Source organism: Peromyscus leucopus, chromosome 1 (assembly GCF_004664715.2).
Source record: "Peromyscus leucopus breed LL Stock chromosome 1, UCI_PerLeu_2.1, whole genome shotgun sequence".
Taxonomy (NCBI): Eukaryota; Metazoa; Chordata; class Mammalia; order Rodentia; family Cricetidae; genus Peromyscus; species Peromyscus leucopus.
In genome coordinates this window covers 106,076,046-106,088,653 of record NC_051063.1, presented here as the reverse complement: position 1 = coordinate 106,088,653, position 12,608 = coordinate 106,076,046, and the positions used below count along the sequence as shown (strand labels likewise).

General features: G+C 42.9%; 1 protein-coding gene and 1 non-coding gene across 2 annotated transcripts in view; both read right to left on the bottom strand.

The window, feature by feature from the left end:
- Window positions 1-12,608, bottom strand: part of Uvrag (UV radiation resistance associated) — a 269,111-nt gene that overhangs the window by 133,573 nt on the left and 122,930 nt on the right. Inside the window, exon 7 of the mRNA XM_028877489.2 lies at window positions 2,864-2,969. Within this exon, the coding sequence (XP_028733322.1) occupies window positions 2,864-2,969 (106 nt within the window). The remainder of the gene's footprint in view (window positions 1-2,863; window positions 2,970-12,608) is intronic.
- LOC114698750 lies at window positions 300-402 on the bottom strand. The gene has a single exon (XR_003735402.1). It is a non-coding gene; the product is annotated as a U6 spliceosomal RNA (small nuclear RNA).

The window sequence follows — 12,608 nt, the reverse complement described above, 5'->3', positions numbered from 1 at the left end:
CAATCTCCATTGGCATCAGAAGGGTAGATTTTTTTCATGGAGACCCATTAGGTCTCTGTCATGTTGGGCTTCAGCAACAGCCACAGGGTGCGTTCAATGCTCAGGAATCCAAAGAGGAACCTCATTGTCCTGAGAAAGACATAAACCAAACTCCAGGGCCACACCAACACTAGATCAGGTCTCCTCCATGTGCTAGTAGAAAGATCCTTCCATCGCTCCAGAGGGTGATTTGCAACAGGAGCCCTCCAGTGTTTATCTGCACCGGATCCTCCAGCAGAATCCACCGATTTAAAAAAAAAAAAAAAATGGACCGCTTCACGAATTTGCGTGTCATCCTTGTGCAGGGCCATGCTAATCTCTGTATCGTTCCAATTTTAGTGTATGTGCTGCCGAAGTGAGCACGAAGAGTGATTCTTACATACTAAAAATACTTGGGATGGAGTAAATGGACTTGGACCAATTTGCAAAGGTAACAGTACTTCTAATATGCTACAAGTAAACTTAGAGTTTATAACAAGGCACTGTGTTGGATTCTTTCTATTTTAATGTTTATTTATATGTATATTTGTGTCCCTGTTTGTATGTATGCCACTTGTGTACAAGGGCCCATGGAGACCAGAAGAGGGCATCAGTCCCCTGGAGTTTGGGTTATAGGCAGTTGTGAGTCATTGTCATCATTCACTGCCCCCGCCCCCGCCCCGCCCCGTGGGTGCTGGGAATTGAATCTGGGTCCTCTAAAAGAGAATCAAGCACTCTAACTGATGAGCCATCTCTCCAGCCTAATAGATTCATCTTAAATTCAACAAATACTTAATACTTACTTCACATCTACTATGAGCAAACGTTTGTCTAGATGTTGGGAATCAAATGGGAGGGAGGGAGGGAGGGAGGGAGGGAAGGAGGAGAAAGGGCGGGAGGGAAGGAGGAGAAATTGAAGGAAGAGGGAGACGTAGGAGGGTGGCGATCCCAAGTCACATAGAGTTTAGAGAGACAAAAGTATATTAAGTAGATATCATGTTAGATGGTAATAAATACTACAGTGAAAAACCAAGCAGGAGCGGGAACTGGGTGTGCTAGGGTGTGATTTTCAATGGGGTTATTAGGGAACTAGATGATTTCTAGGTTCACTTCCAGTTCAAAACTCCTTGACTTCCTTCTGTGTTAACTAGGCAGCAAAAACCACAGAGTGACCCTGTGAACCTGACCTCAGTAAACTCACGCATTCTATCACCTGACTCGGTGTGTCACCACTTATATTTTAGAAAAACAGGATTAAGCATACATGTTTCCACCCTGAGACAAAGCATATGCAGCCACTTAATGACGCAAGTCATTTCCCAGTCCTGCTTGGGAAAGTAAGATAAATAAAACCTAGCAAGTTCTCCCCAGACAGGGGTCCTAAAAATGCAGCATTTTTGTGCATTGCAGGAAGGATTAAAACCTGACACTTTTCCCTCCCCCTACAATATATATACTCACGGCCTGGAATTTAGTCCTTTATTGACCCTAAGTTATAACACAATGGACAGTTGTTTCTCTAGCATGGAGGATTGTCCATAGACAAAGAAAGTGCTATCAAGACCCAAACAGCTACTACTGGGTACCATTGGATGTCTGCTATGTGCCAGGGACAGCACAAGTGCATGTATGAAGTTCAACTGTGTGGACTGTCAATATCAGCACATTTCTACAGGTTGAACAAATTCATTAGCTCAAATCCTAGGAGAGAGTGTGCATAGGTAGCAGTCCACATGCCTCCTGGAACTCCAGGAGCATGTGACTGTGTAGACGAACCTTCAGTGTAAGAGGTGCCTTTGGATAAGTGCATACAAGTGACAGTGAGGAGAGGCTCTGTACGTGAGATACTAGTTCCCGTGTGCAAATAATTCCTGTGACTTCATGCCAAGTTGTGCATTTTAAATATTTTTGTACCCCATAGCACATAGAAAGCTGTACATAGTACGTGGCTTCATCTGAAGCACAGTGTAATTTAGTGCTCACACCTGGCTCACAGAGACAGAACGGGCATTCCAAAGCTGCTACTCTTTCCCTCTCAAGGAAGAGTATGAAAAAGCATCCAATTCTATGAAGATCTGCAACCCACCCATCTGGACTGAGGTCACGGTTTCTTTGGAATGCCTCACCAACCCCACATTTCTCTAGAGGTAAACACTGTTCACAAATGGGCCTCTTATGTTTGATCCTATTGATTTTAAAATCCATCTTTTAAAAGTAGATTAATTCTGGATAAATATAATCAAAGTACACATTAAATTTTAAGAAACTGTCTTCATCAAACCCAGCACTATGTATCTCTACCAATGAAATGTGTTTTTGCATTTATTTATTCATTTAGTATCTGTAAGTGCGTGTGTCATAGAAGTCAGAGGACAATGTGTAGGAGTGGGCTTTTTCCTTCTGCCACCCGAGTCCCAAGGACCACACTCACGTCGTCAGGTTTGGGGGCAGGCACCTTAGCGGCTGAGCCGTCGGTACCCGCCCAAATGCTTACTTTCAGTAAATTAGTCCCTACTGGTCTCCCCCATCCCTACCCCGTCCTGGCAGCTCTTTTTACTCATTATACACTTCTTATTTATAAGACGTTAATAAAATAGTCTGCTAGTCATCTTCCAAGTAATTACGTATAATCTCAAGTTTCATCTAACAGAATATAGCAGATTTACCTTACATTATTAGCAAATGGGAACTTTTATTTCTAACATTTAAAATACACCAGCAGCCATCTTAATGCAACGTTATTAGCATCATGATTGGTACTGTCTAGAGACTTTTTTCTAAGAATAATACGATAATCATTTGAAGAAAACAAGGAGTTTGAACAGGTACTTGTACAAAAACCTACCAGCTCATTGCTTGTCGACGTGAGTCTTAGTTTTTCTTCAATTTCCTTTCCAATTCTCTGAACAGTTACCTGAGTCTGTTTAATTGCACACTGGGCTCTATGAAGCCTAGAAATACAAGTTGTAGAAAAATGTAAGTGAGTTAATTACAAAGTCTAAACACAGAGAGTCACAGACATGAATTATAAATCTCCTAGGATAAACAGAGCCAACCCTGAACTAACCAATTATTTCTAGATTCAAACATAATGAAGTAACAGGAATCACAATCCTAAAATAACAGTGCTCTGAAAAGCCTACCTCTGCTATAACATAGTTATGGCGAAGGACTCTGGAGGGTTGGAAGCACTTTAGAAAATGATCGGGTTGAGGGGCCGAGAAGAAGGCTTGGTCAGAAAGGAGCCTGCTGCTCAAGCATGAGGACCTGAGTTCGATACCCAGCACCTATGTAAAAGCTTGACATGGCAGCACAAGCCTGTAATCTCATTGCTGGGAAGCAGAGACATGGGATTCATGGGGCTTTATATAAATTACTAGAATTTATATAAAAAGTAAAAGATCTAGAAGTAACAAACCAATCTTAAAATCTGTCAGATAGCAAGGTTTTCTGCAGTTGCATGATCAATAACATAAGTATGTTACTAACATAAAGATGAGAACTAGATCAATAACCAGGTGCTCTTCTACATGCAGATATTTGGTTGGCAGAGGTAAGATGACTTTGAGCCCAGGATTTTGAGACCAGTGGTGACAGAGTAGTGAGACTCTGTCTCAAACAAGGGGCTGGAGAGACAGATGCCTCAGTGGTGAAGAGCACTGGTTTTACAGAGGACCCAGGTTTAGTTGCCAGAACCCACGAGGAAGCATACAGCCATCTGTAATTCCAGTTCCAGGGGTCTCAATGTCCTCTTCTGGCCTCCATGGGCACCAGGCACACATGTGATGCACATACGTATGTACATACATACATACATACATACATACATACATACATACACACACAGAGACAGAACAACCATTTAACTAGTTTACCAGGACCAGGAATGTCTGTTCACCTAGAGATACCACGAGGAAAGTGAAAATGTAGTCTTCAAACTGGGAGAAAGGAGCAAAACCAAAGAACCATGCGGGAGCCACACCAGGGAAAAGACACTCTTCCACAAATGGTGCGGGAAGCTGGATTGGATATCCTCATAAAGGAAAAGGAAATCAGATCCCTCTCACTCTGCAAAAAAACAATGTGGATCAAAGACTTTAAGTCCTAAAACTCTGAAACTGCTAGAGAAAAAATAAAACCAACAAAAACTACTTCAAGACATAGCATGGGCAACTTGGAGATACAGGCATAGACAAAGACGTTCCGCAAGGACTCCAGCAGCGCAGCGGGATCTGCAGACGGTGGAGTGCGCAGTCAAAAACCCAAAAACCCGCACAGCAAAGCGAGCGTCAGCAGGATGAAGACAGCCTGCGGAGTCGGGAGAGCGTCTGCTGATGGCAGCCATACCCACGGCTAGTAGAGAAAAAACTCAACAGGTTGGGGATTTAGTTCAGTGGTAGAGTGGTTGGCCCTGGGCTTGGTCTGCAATCCCAAAATAAAATAAAACAACTCCAAATTAAACACACACCCAAACCCCCACAGATTATTTGTTCAATGAATGGGCAAATGAACTGAAGAGACATTCTCAAAAGGAAAAAATAATAAATCACCAATAAATACACACACACAGAAAGTGCCTAACAACCTCTGCCCCAGGGACAGGAAAAGAAAAACCACATGGGTGCCCATTCCTCCCAGCACCAAGGAAACCAAGGACATCAAAAGCTTGCAAGGGTCGCTCAGGAGACATTATGTATGTATGTATGTATGTATGTATGTATGTATGTATGTATGTATGAATAAAACTACCATGATAACATCCACTGCTTTGTGCACTAAAAATTGATTTCAAAGAGACAGTGAAGTAAGCATAGAAAAAGGAATTTAACATCTTAGTCTCGAGATGAATGTAAATGACATTCACGGTGAGACGCTGTTTCACACCCATTACAAGAACTAAAGTTACGGATGGCAGAGCAGGGAGCAGCTGGAATGTACGGCACTGCTAGTAAGTTAGATAATACCAACATTTTGAAAAGGCAGTTCCTTAGGAAATTTAAAATACATCTAACCTTCGGTCCAGCAGTTCTAATCATAAGTGCTTACCCAGAAAAGACAAAAACGTAAGTCCACAAGCTCGGTTTCAGAATGCTCACAGAAGCCAGGTGTAGTTGTGTGCCCTGTAATCCTACAACTTGGGAAGCGGAGGCAGGAAGATCAAAAGTTCAAGGCCAGCTTGAGCTACATAGTCAGTTCAAAGCCAGCCAAATTTACAGAAAACACTGTCTCCAACAACAACAACAACAAAAGGTCACAGAAAACAATCCAAATATCCACCAACTGGGACACTAAGAACCAAATTAAGACCTGTATGGTAACAGTCTACTGAGAGTAAGTGATACACACAAGACTATGAATAAATCTCAAAAAGATGCTGAATGAAGAAAGCCAGAAGCAAAACAAGAATAGCTGTGTCCTGCTCTTGATCTAAAACCCACCAGCAGATAAGACCTTCCTGTGGTGTCAGAAGAGTAGCTAGCTGCTTCTGTGGCCAGGGACAGACACTAGGGAACTGAGGAAGTCTGAGGAAAACTCACATTATGATGTACTGTATGTCAATTTGACTTCATTTATTAAAATTGGCTATCAATTTTTAGCCTGCATGTCTTCTTTGTAGGGGGGAGAAGGAGTCGCTCATTTTTTAACGGATTTTGTGGCATCAATATCTCTGGGAGCAAGTGAGTAGGACACTTCTATGCTGTTGGGAATTTCTTCATAGTTGCTGAGGTCATCTGAAAACTGTCAACTCTAGGAGGCGCCTTTGCTCCTGAGACCGGTCATTCAGCAGCTCCCTCAGGACTGCGCCATCCTGTTCCTCTTGATGCGCCTATGTATGCTTAGTTACACTGATAGTAAGACGGTCCTACAAAGGCACCTCGACAGAAACCTGAGTGCAAGGGGAGGTCTTTGAGAAATGGCCCTATTTCATCCCCAGCCTATCTCCCTGGATCTTCAAATTCAGTAATACTGATCCACTGGCATTTACCTGGACATAATCTTCCATGTCTTATTCCTGCCGTGAATCTGCCCACACATTTTCTCTGCACCCTCGCAGGTAAGCAGAGCTTTACTTAACCCACAAAGAGGCAGCTCAGCCATAGCCTCTGCTCCGCTGCCCTTCCCTGGCTGCACCAGGCAGCTGGAGGCACTTGCTCCTTGCTCTGGACATACGCGCCACACCACCCACACACAGCACCGCAGCAAACAGCACTAAGGACCATGCATACAGGGAATGGTTCTTCCCTTGTCCTCTTCCTTAGCAGCTCTTAATGAGGGCAAGAATACTCATCTTCTCACACACGCTCTAGATGCTGAGCACAGGGAGGGGTACAACAGAGGCGCTCAATGGATTTCCTGATGTCCAGAGTTTATACATAACATTAGCACATTGGTGAGATTGATAGAGTGGGAGATTAACTGAGAGATCACTGTTTCCTACATTTATAAATTCAAAATACTTTATCAAGAAAAACTGCATAGAGACCACTCCTTCAGGCAGGGGAAACAAGCAATTTTTACTAAAATCAATAGGTATTATCAACCCGCAGAGACGCCAACACAGAGCGGTTACTTTGCGGGGAGCTGCCTAGAGCTCCACTGGTACTGTGTAAACAACCTTGTCAAATGGCAAGGACTTTCAAAATAAAAATGATTCATGACCATAATTAATGTATGACTTCAACTACTTGGCTCTCACTGCCCCAGACGCTTTCTGATCTTACCTTAGGGGCTTAAAACCCACAGACAGAGTCACATTTCCTCCACTCTTCAGTGTTATCCAAATAGACCCTCAGAGGCCTGCCACATCAAGACCGGCCTCAGAATGGCCCCCTTTCAAATCCAACTGGAGAAGAAAAGTTTCGAGGATTTAGGCTTTTCAAAATAACATGGCACATCCTGATCCTCGCGGGGGTGAGGAGGGGAGGGCCTGACAAGAAAGAAGCAACTGCTTTGCCTTCACACAGGATGGCCGCCTGAGGAGGGGATGCTTCCTGAATTCATGCCTGTGGAAATTCTCTACAAAGAGAAACACACCATCTAGTCATTTGGGTGACGGGTCAAGGCTAGTCATCTAGTCATTTGGGTGACGGGTCAAGGCTAGTCATTTAGTCACTTGGGTGACTGGTCAAGGCTAGTCATCTAGTCACTTGGGTGATGGGTCAAGGCTAGTCATCTAGTCACTTGGGTGACTGGTCAAGACTAGTGCTCCCAGCTGATGTAAAACTGCACTCTGCATGCTGGGAGAAGAGATCAAGCAGCTATACTAGTCACCCTGGTGATGGAGGACAGATGTGCATTGTTACCTAATGCTATCTGACGGGAGGTGGGGTGTAGAAACTGAGTGTAATGAAAGTTCTTAGAAGCTAGATAGTGTTGTGAATGTAAAGATATACACTGAACGAAAAATTATATAGCCAATATTGAGAACACCCAATCACATTTAACCACAATCTCTGGACATGAGACTTGAGCAGGCGTTTTCTCTACTTAACGCTGATCATGTGGCATGCAAACTGCTCCATGCAAGTCTGAGAGAGGCAATGACAAACCAGAGCTTCCGGGAAGTAGCACGGCTCCTGCAGCTTGTGGGGAGCAGCACGGTTCCCTGCAGCTTGTGGGGAGGGTGAAGTGGAGAGAAATGCAGGGTGACAGGGACTAACTGGGACAAACGGCGGCGGGCGGCGGCGGCGGCGGCGGCATGGATCATGGGAAAAACTCAGGCTTTTATTCAGAAGGCACTGGGAAGCCGATCAACTTTTAAGCTGGAAAAGATGTCATTATATTTGTACTTTTGAAAGCTCTATGCGGGAACTTTCAGGGACTGCGGAGGGCTGAGAGAGGAGACAGTTGAGGCTAGAGGAAGGGCAGCCATGATTGATGCGAAGAAATGCCAGAGCAGACTCTTTAGTTTGCACAATTAATACAAGTCAGTAATTCAAATAAAATAAAAAGAGAAGGCTCTTCCTTCTCACATAAGGTGAATGGGGTGTGGGCAGTAAACAAGAAGGCTAGTGTGTGGTTATAGCAACCACCTGAGCAAAAACAGGCATTGTCCTGAATAAAACAATGACAGCAAACTGGGTGTGTGTGGGGAGGACGGAGAAGGGGTGAAAGGTCAGGCACAGGAGAGAGAAAGTTTGATGCCTGAAAACAAATGGCCAGCTGTTCTGGTTTGTACCCGGTTTGACTGTGTCCCTGTAGGCTGACATGACGGGAAGCACGGTCCTTGGGGTGGTGGTACTGGGAGGTAATAGAAGCTTTAAAAAGTGAGGTCTAGCAGGATACCACTGGGGTTGCGCTCTCATGTGGCCCTTTCAATACTCAGGACAGGGCTGTTCCTAAAGGGACCAGCCTGACCCAACCCACACTGCCCCTGCTCGATCCTGCACCCACCGCCATCCACCATGGGCCATCAGAGCCTGTGCTTGCTATGTGGATTCCAGAAGTGCGAGCCAAGGAAAGTTCTGTTCCATGGTGGCCTCTGACAACGACAGTACACCACGGGGAAGAGACATCTCTAGCTATCCTTCAGGCATCTGGAGGAATTAAGGGAGACTCACAAATAACTTCATGTCAGTAAGTTTAATTTAGATCAAGTAGCCAAACTGCCCCCAAACCACTAGTTTCCATATCTAAAGAAGTAGAAAATATGAACAATTACTACCTTGTTAACTAGATTTAGGGGCTAAAGAGTTGGCTCAGAAGTTAAGAGCACTGGCTGCTCTTCCAGAGGTCCTGAGTTCAGTTCCCAGCACCCACATGGTGGCTCACAACCATCTCTAGTAGAATCTGATGCCCTCTGCTGGTATAAAGTCACACATGCAGGCAGAGAACTCATACATTAAATAAATAAATAAATAAATAAATAAATAAATAAATAAATAAATAAATCTTTTAAAAAATTAGAGATAATTAGAACCTTCTCAGGCTGGGGGAACAGCTCAGTTGTAGTACCTGAAAAGGACCTGTGAGACCCTGTTTCAACTCATTGCACTAAAAACATCAAAACAAAATATCTTGTCTGCTTACCCAGGCCAGGCTCAGAGGCTTGCTGGTAAAATACCAGCTGTATTAATCTTTCAGAGACAAAGAAAGTATTTCAATTTGCCTGACAACACAAGTATTGTGGAATATTTAACTAGGCAAAGATGTGCTGTATTTGTTTACCTATGTAAAGATGTGTTGCATTTGTTTAACTATGTAAAGATGTGTTGCATTTGTTTAGCTATGTAAAGATGTGCTGTTGTTTTACCTTGCTTGCCTAAGGTACCTGATTGGTCTCATTAAAAGCTGAATGGTTGGCCAGTATGGTGATATTTTATTTGTACTGAAATGTGATTTTAATTTTATGTTAATAAATAAAGTTGCCCTGGGGTCAGAGCTATTAGAGCCATAGCAAGAGCGTGGTGGTTAGAAGAGCTAGGTAGATTTCTGTGTGTTCAGGGATACAGCCAGTATTGGAGACATACGCCTTTAAGACCTGGAGGGCGGTACTTACAGGCAGTGACAAGGCAGTCATGTGGTTGGGTTTACAACCAATGAGAAGGCAGAACAGAAAGACTATTATACACAGACAAACAGGAAGTAGCTCTCTCTCGGGGAAGTTAGGAGCACTGCAGGAGGTAAGATTTTATCTCTGAGCTCTGACCTCTCGGCTTTCTCTTTTACATTGGCTCTGTGTTTCTTATTTTAATAAGACGATTGGTTACATCTACATCTGGTGCCCAACGTGGGGCACGAACCCACGACCCTGAGATTAAGAGTCTCATGCTCTACCGACTGAGATATTATTCAGGATTTCAATGGGCAACTGCTCTGAGTTCTGAAAAAGCTGATTCTGTAATCACTCATTTGCTAGAAGTTATGGCCATCATGGGTATACCTGCACAAATCAAAACTGACAATGCTGCATCAGGCCAGTGGTGCGCACGCCTTTAATCCTAGCACTAGGGAGGCAAAGGCAGGCTGATCACTGTGAGTTCGAGGCCAGCCTGGGCTACATAGGGAGTCCCAGGAAAGGCACCAAAGCTACACAGAGAAACCCTGTCTTGAAAAACCAAAATAAATAAATAAATAAATAAATAAATAAATAAATAATAAAAAAGCTGAATGGCCAATAATGAGGGAGGAGATACAGGCAGACTTCTGGGCAGGGAGAGTAAGTAGGAGGAGGATTTTAGGCTCGGAAAAAAAGAGAAAGAAAAGGAGACAGCAGGAATACACCAGGGGCCAGCCAGCCAGACACAGTGGAAGCAGGAAAGTAGGACATACAGAATGAAAGAAAGGTAAAAAATCTGAGGCAAAACATAGATGAATAGAAATAGGTTAAATTAAGCTAAAAGAGCTAGTGGGACAAGCCTACGCTAAGGCGAGCATTCATAATTAATAATAAGTCTCCTTGTCTTTATTTGGGAGCTATTTGGTAACTCAAAGAAAATTCCAACTACACATAATAGTAATACTGAAACACAAACACAGCCAGACCATCACAAAAACACTTCTGAGCAGTATAATAATGCTGAACAGCTACAATTAACACTAAAGACCAGAAAGGGTGCAAAGCAAGACATCCATAGTCATCACTTTATTCAACACAGTCCTTGAAGTCTAAGCAGTCAAGGCAACTGAGAACAGGGCATGAAATTAAAAGAGGAAGTACTGGAGACAAAAGTAACAAGGGACTGGTGTGGTCAAAGCATGTGGACACAGGTGTGGACACAGGCACAGTGAAACCCTTTACTTTGTGAAGTTAACACAAACTAGTTTTAAAAAGGAAAGAAGTCATAGCACAAGAAAGTAAAGTCAAGAGCATGTACTTGAAAATATTATGGTTGTGAACACAGAAAAATCAAAAGGGATCTACAATCTAACTCTACTAGAAGTAAGTTTGGTCAAGTCCAAGATTCCAGAAAAAAATTTATAAACTAATTGCTGCTTATATATACTATCAACAAATAACTAAGAATAAATCTAATGAAGGATGTCAAAGATTTCAACTCAGAAACCATAAAATATTGCTGAGATAGTAAATCAGTGGAATAAATGGAGACACATGAAATGAGGACTCATACTGTTAGTGATTATTTCCCTAACTAATTTGCAGTAGCCACGCAATCGCAATCAAAACTACCACAGCTTTGATTTGACCTTTTTAAATCAAAAATTACTATCTCTATTTCCTTTGGAAATTGAGAAGTTGATTCCAAAAGAAATGATGCAGAAATACAAAAGAACTAGACTAGCCATGGAAATGCTGAAGAGTTGCCGTTGAGGTCTTATGCTACCAGACCATAGCACCTACACAAAGCTACAGTAAGGCAGCTGCAGTCACGTGATCCTGTACAACTACATCAATAAAGCACAATTCAGATTATAAAAACAGACCTTTCACTATATAACTTATCTTCATTAACAAGAAAAAGAAGACCCCTATCAGTAAATGGCCCTGAAATAAGATCTGGTTGTAAGGCATTTTCTTAATTAGTGACTGATGTGAGAAGCCCCAGCCCATTGTGGGTGGGGCCATTCCTGGGATGGTCAAGTTTGGTTCTATAAGAAAGCAGGCTGAGCAAGCCATGTGGAGCAAGTCAGTAAGCAGCACCCCTCCATGGCCTCTGTGTCAGATCCTGCCTCCAGGTTCCTGCCCTGCTTGAGTTCCTGTCCTGACTTCCTTCAATGGTGGATCTTGATGTAGACATGTAAGCCAAATAAATTCTTTCACCCCCAAGTAGCTTGGGGTTTCGTCACAGCAACAGTAACCCAAACTAAGACACTGGTCACAACTTACTACTGTCCCTAGTCTCACTCAGCCTCCTGCCATTAGTCACCTTTGTCCCCCTAGACAACTTTATTCCTACTTTCATAGCATATATACTAACATGCTTTTATGTTTTTATATAAAATCTAGAAACTACAATGACAGAAAGCATATAATATTTCATCTTTCATGGACTGGCTTATATAGGCTTATTGTGATTCTTTCCAATTGATTCCACTCTCCTCTTTATGACTGAAAACAAATACATTGTGCACATACATTTTCTTTTTTTGTTTGCTTATTTTTTTTGTTGCTGTTTGTTTGTTTGTTTGTTTGTTTGAGACAAGGTTTCTCTGTGTAGTTTTGGTGCCTATCCTGGATCTCTCCCTGTAGACCAGGCTGGCCTTGAACTCACAGACATCCGCTGGCACTGCCTCCGGATTAAAAGCGTGCACCACCGCCACCTGGCCATATGCTTTCTTTACCCATCCCTCCATTGTTGGACATCCAGGCTGGCTCCATAACTTAGCTACTGTGAACAGATCTGCAGTAAATATGATGTGCAACTATCTCCATGATGTGCTGACTCAGACCTTTGAGTAATGTCCAGAGTGCCATATATGAGTCATATATGATCTACTTTAGTGCCTTCCACGGGGGCTGGACTATTACATTTCTGCCAGCAGCGTTTCAGATTCTCTTTTGTTGGCATCCTTGCCAACACACTGTTAACTGTTTTCTTGATGACTGTCTTTCTCACTGTGGTGGCATGGAATTTTGGTGATTTTAATTTGCATTTTTTGATGTTTAGTGAAGTTGAACATTTTTCTTG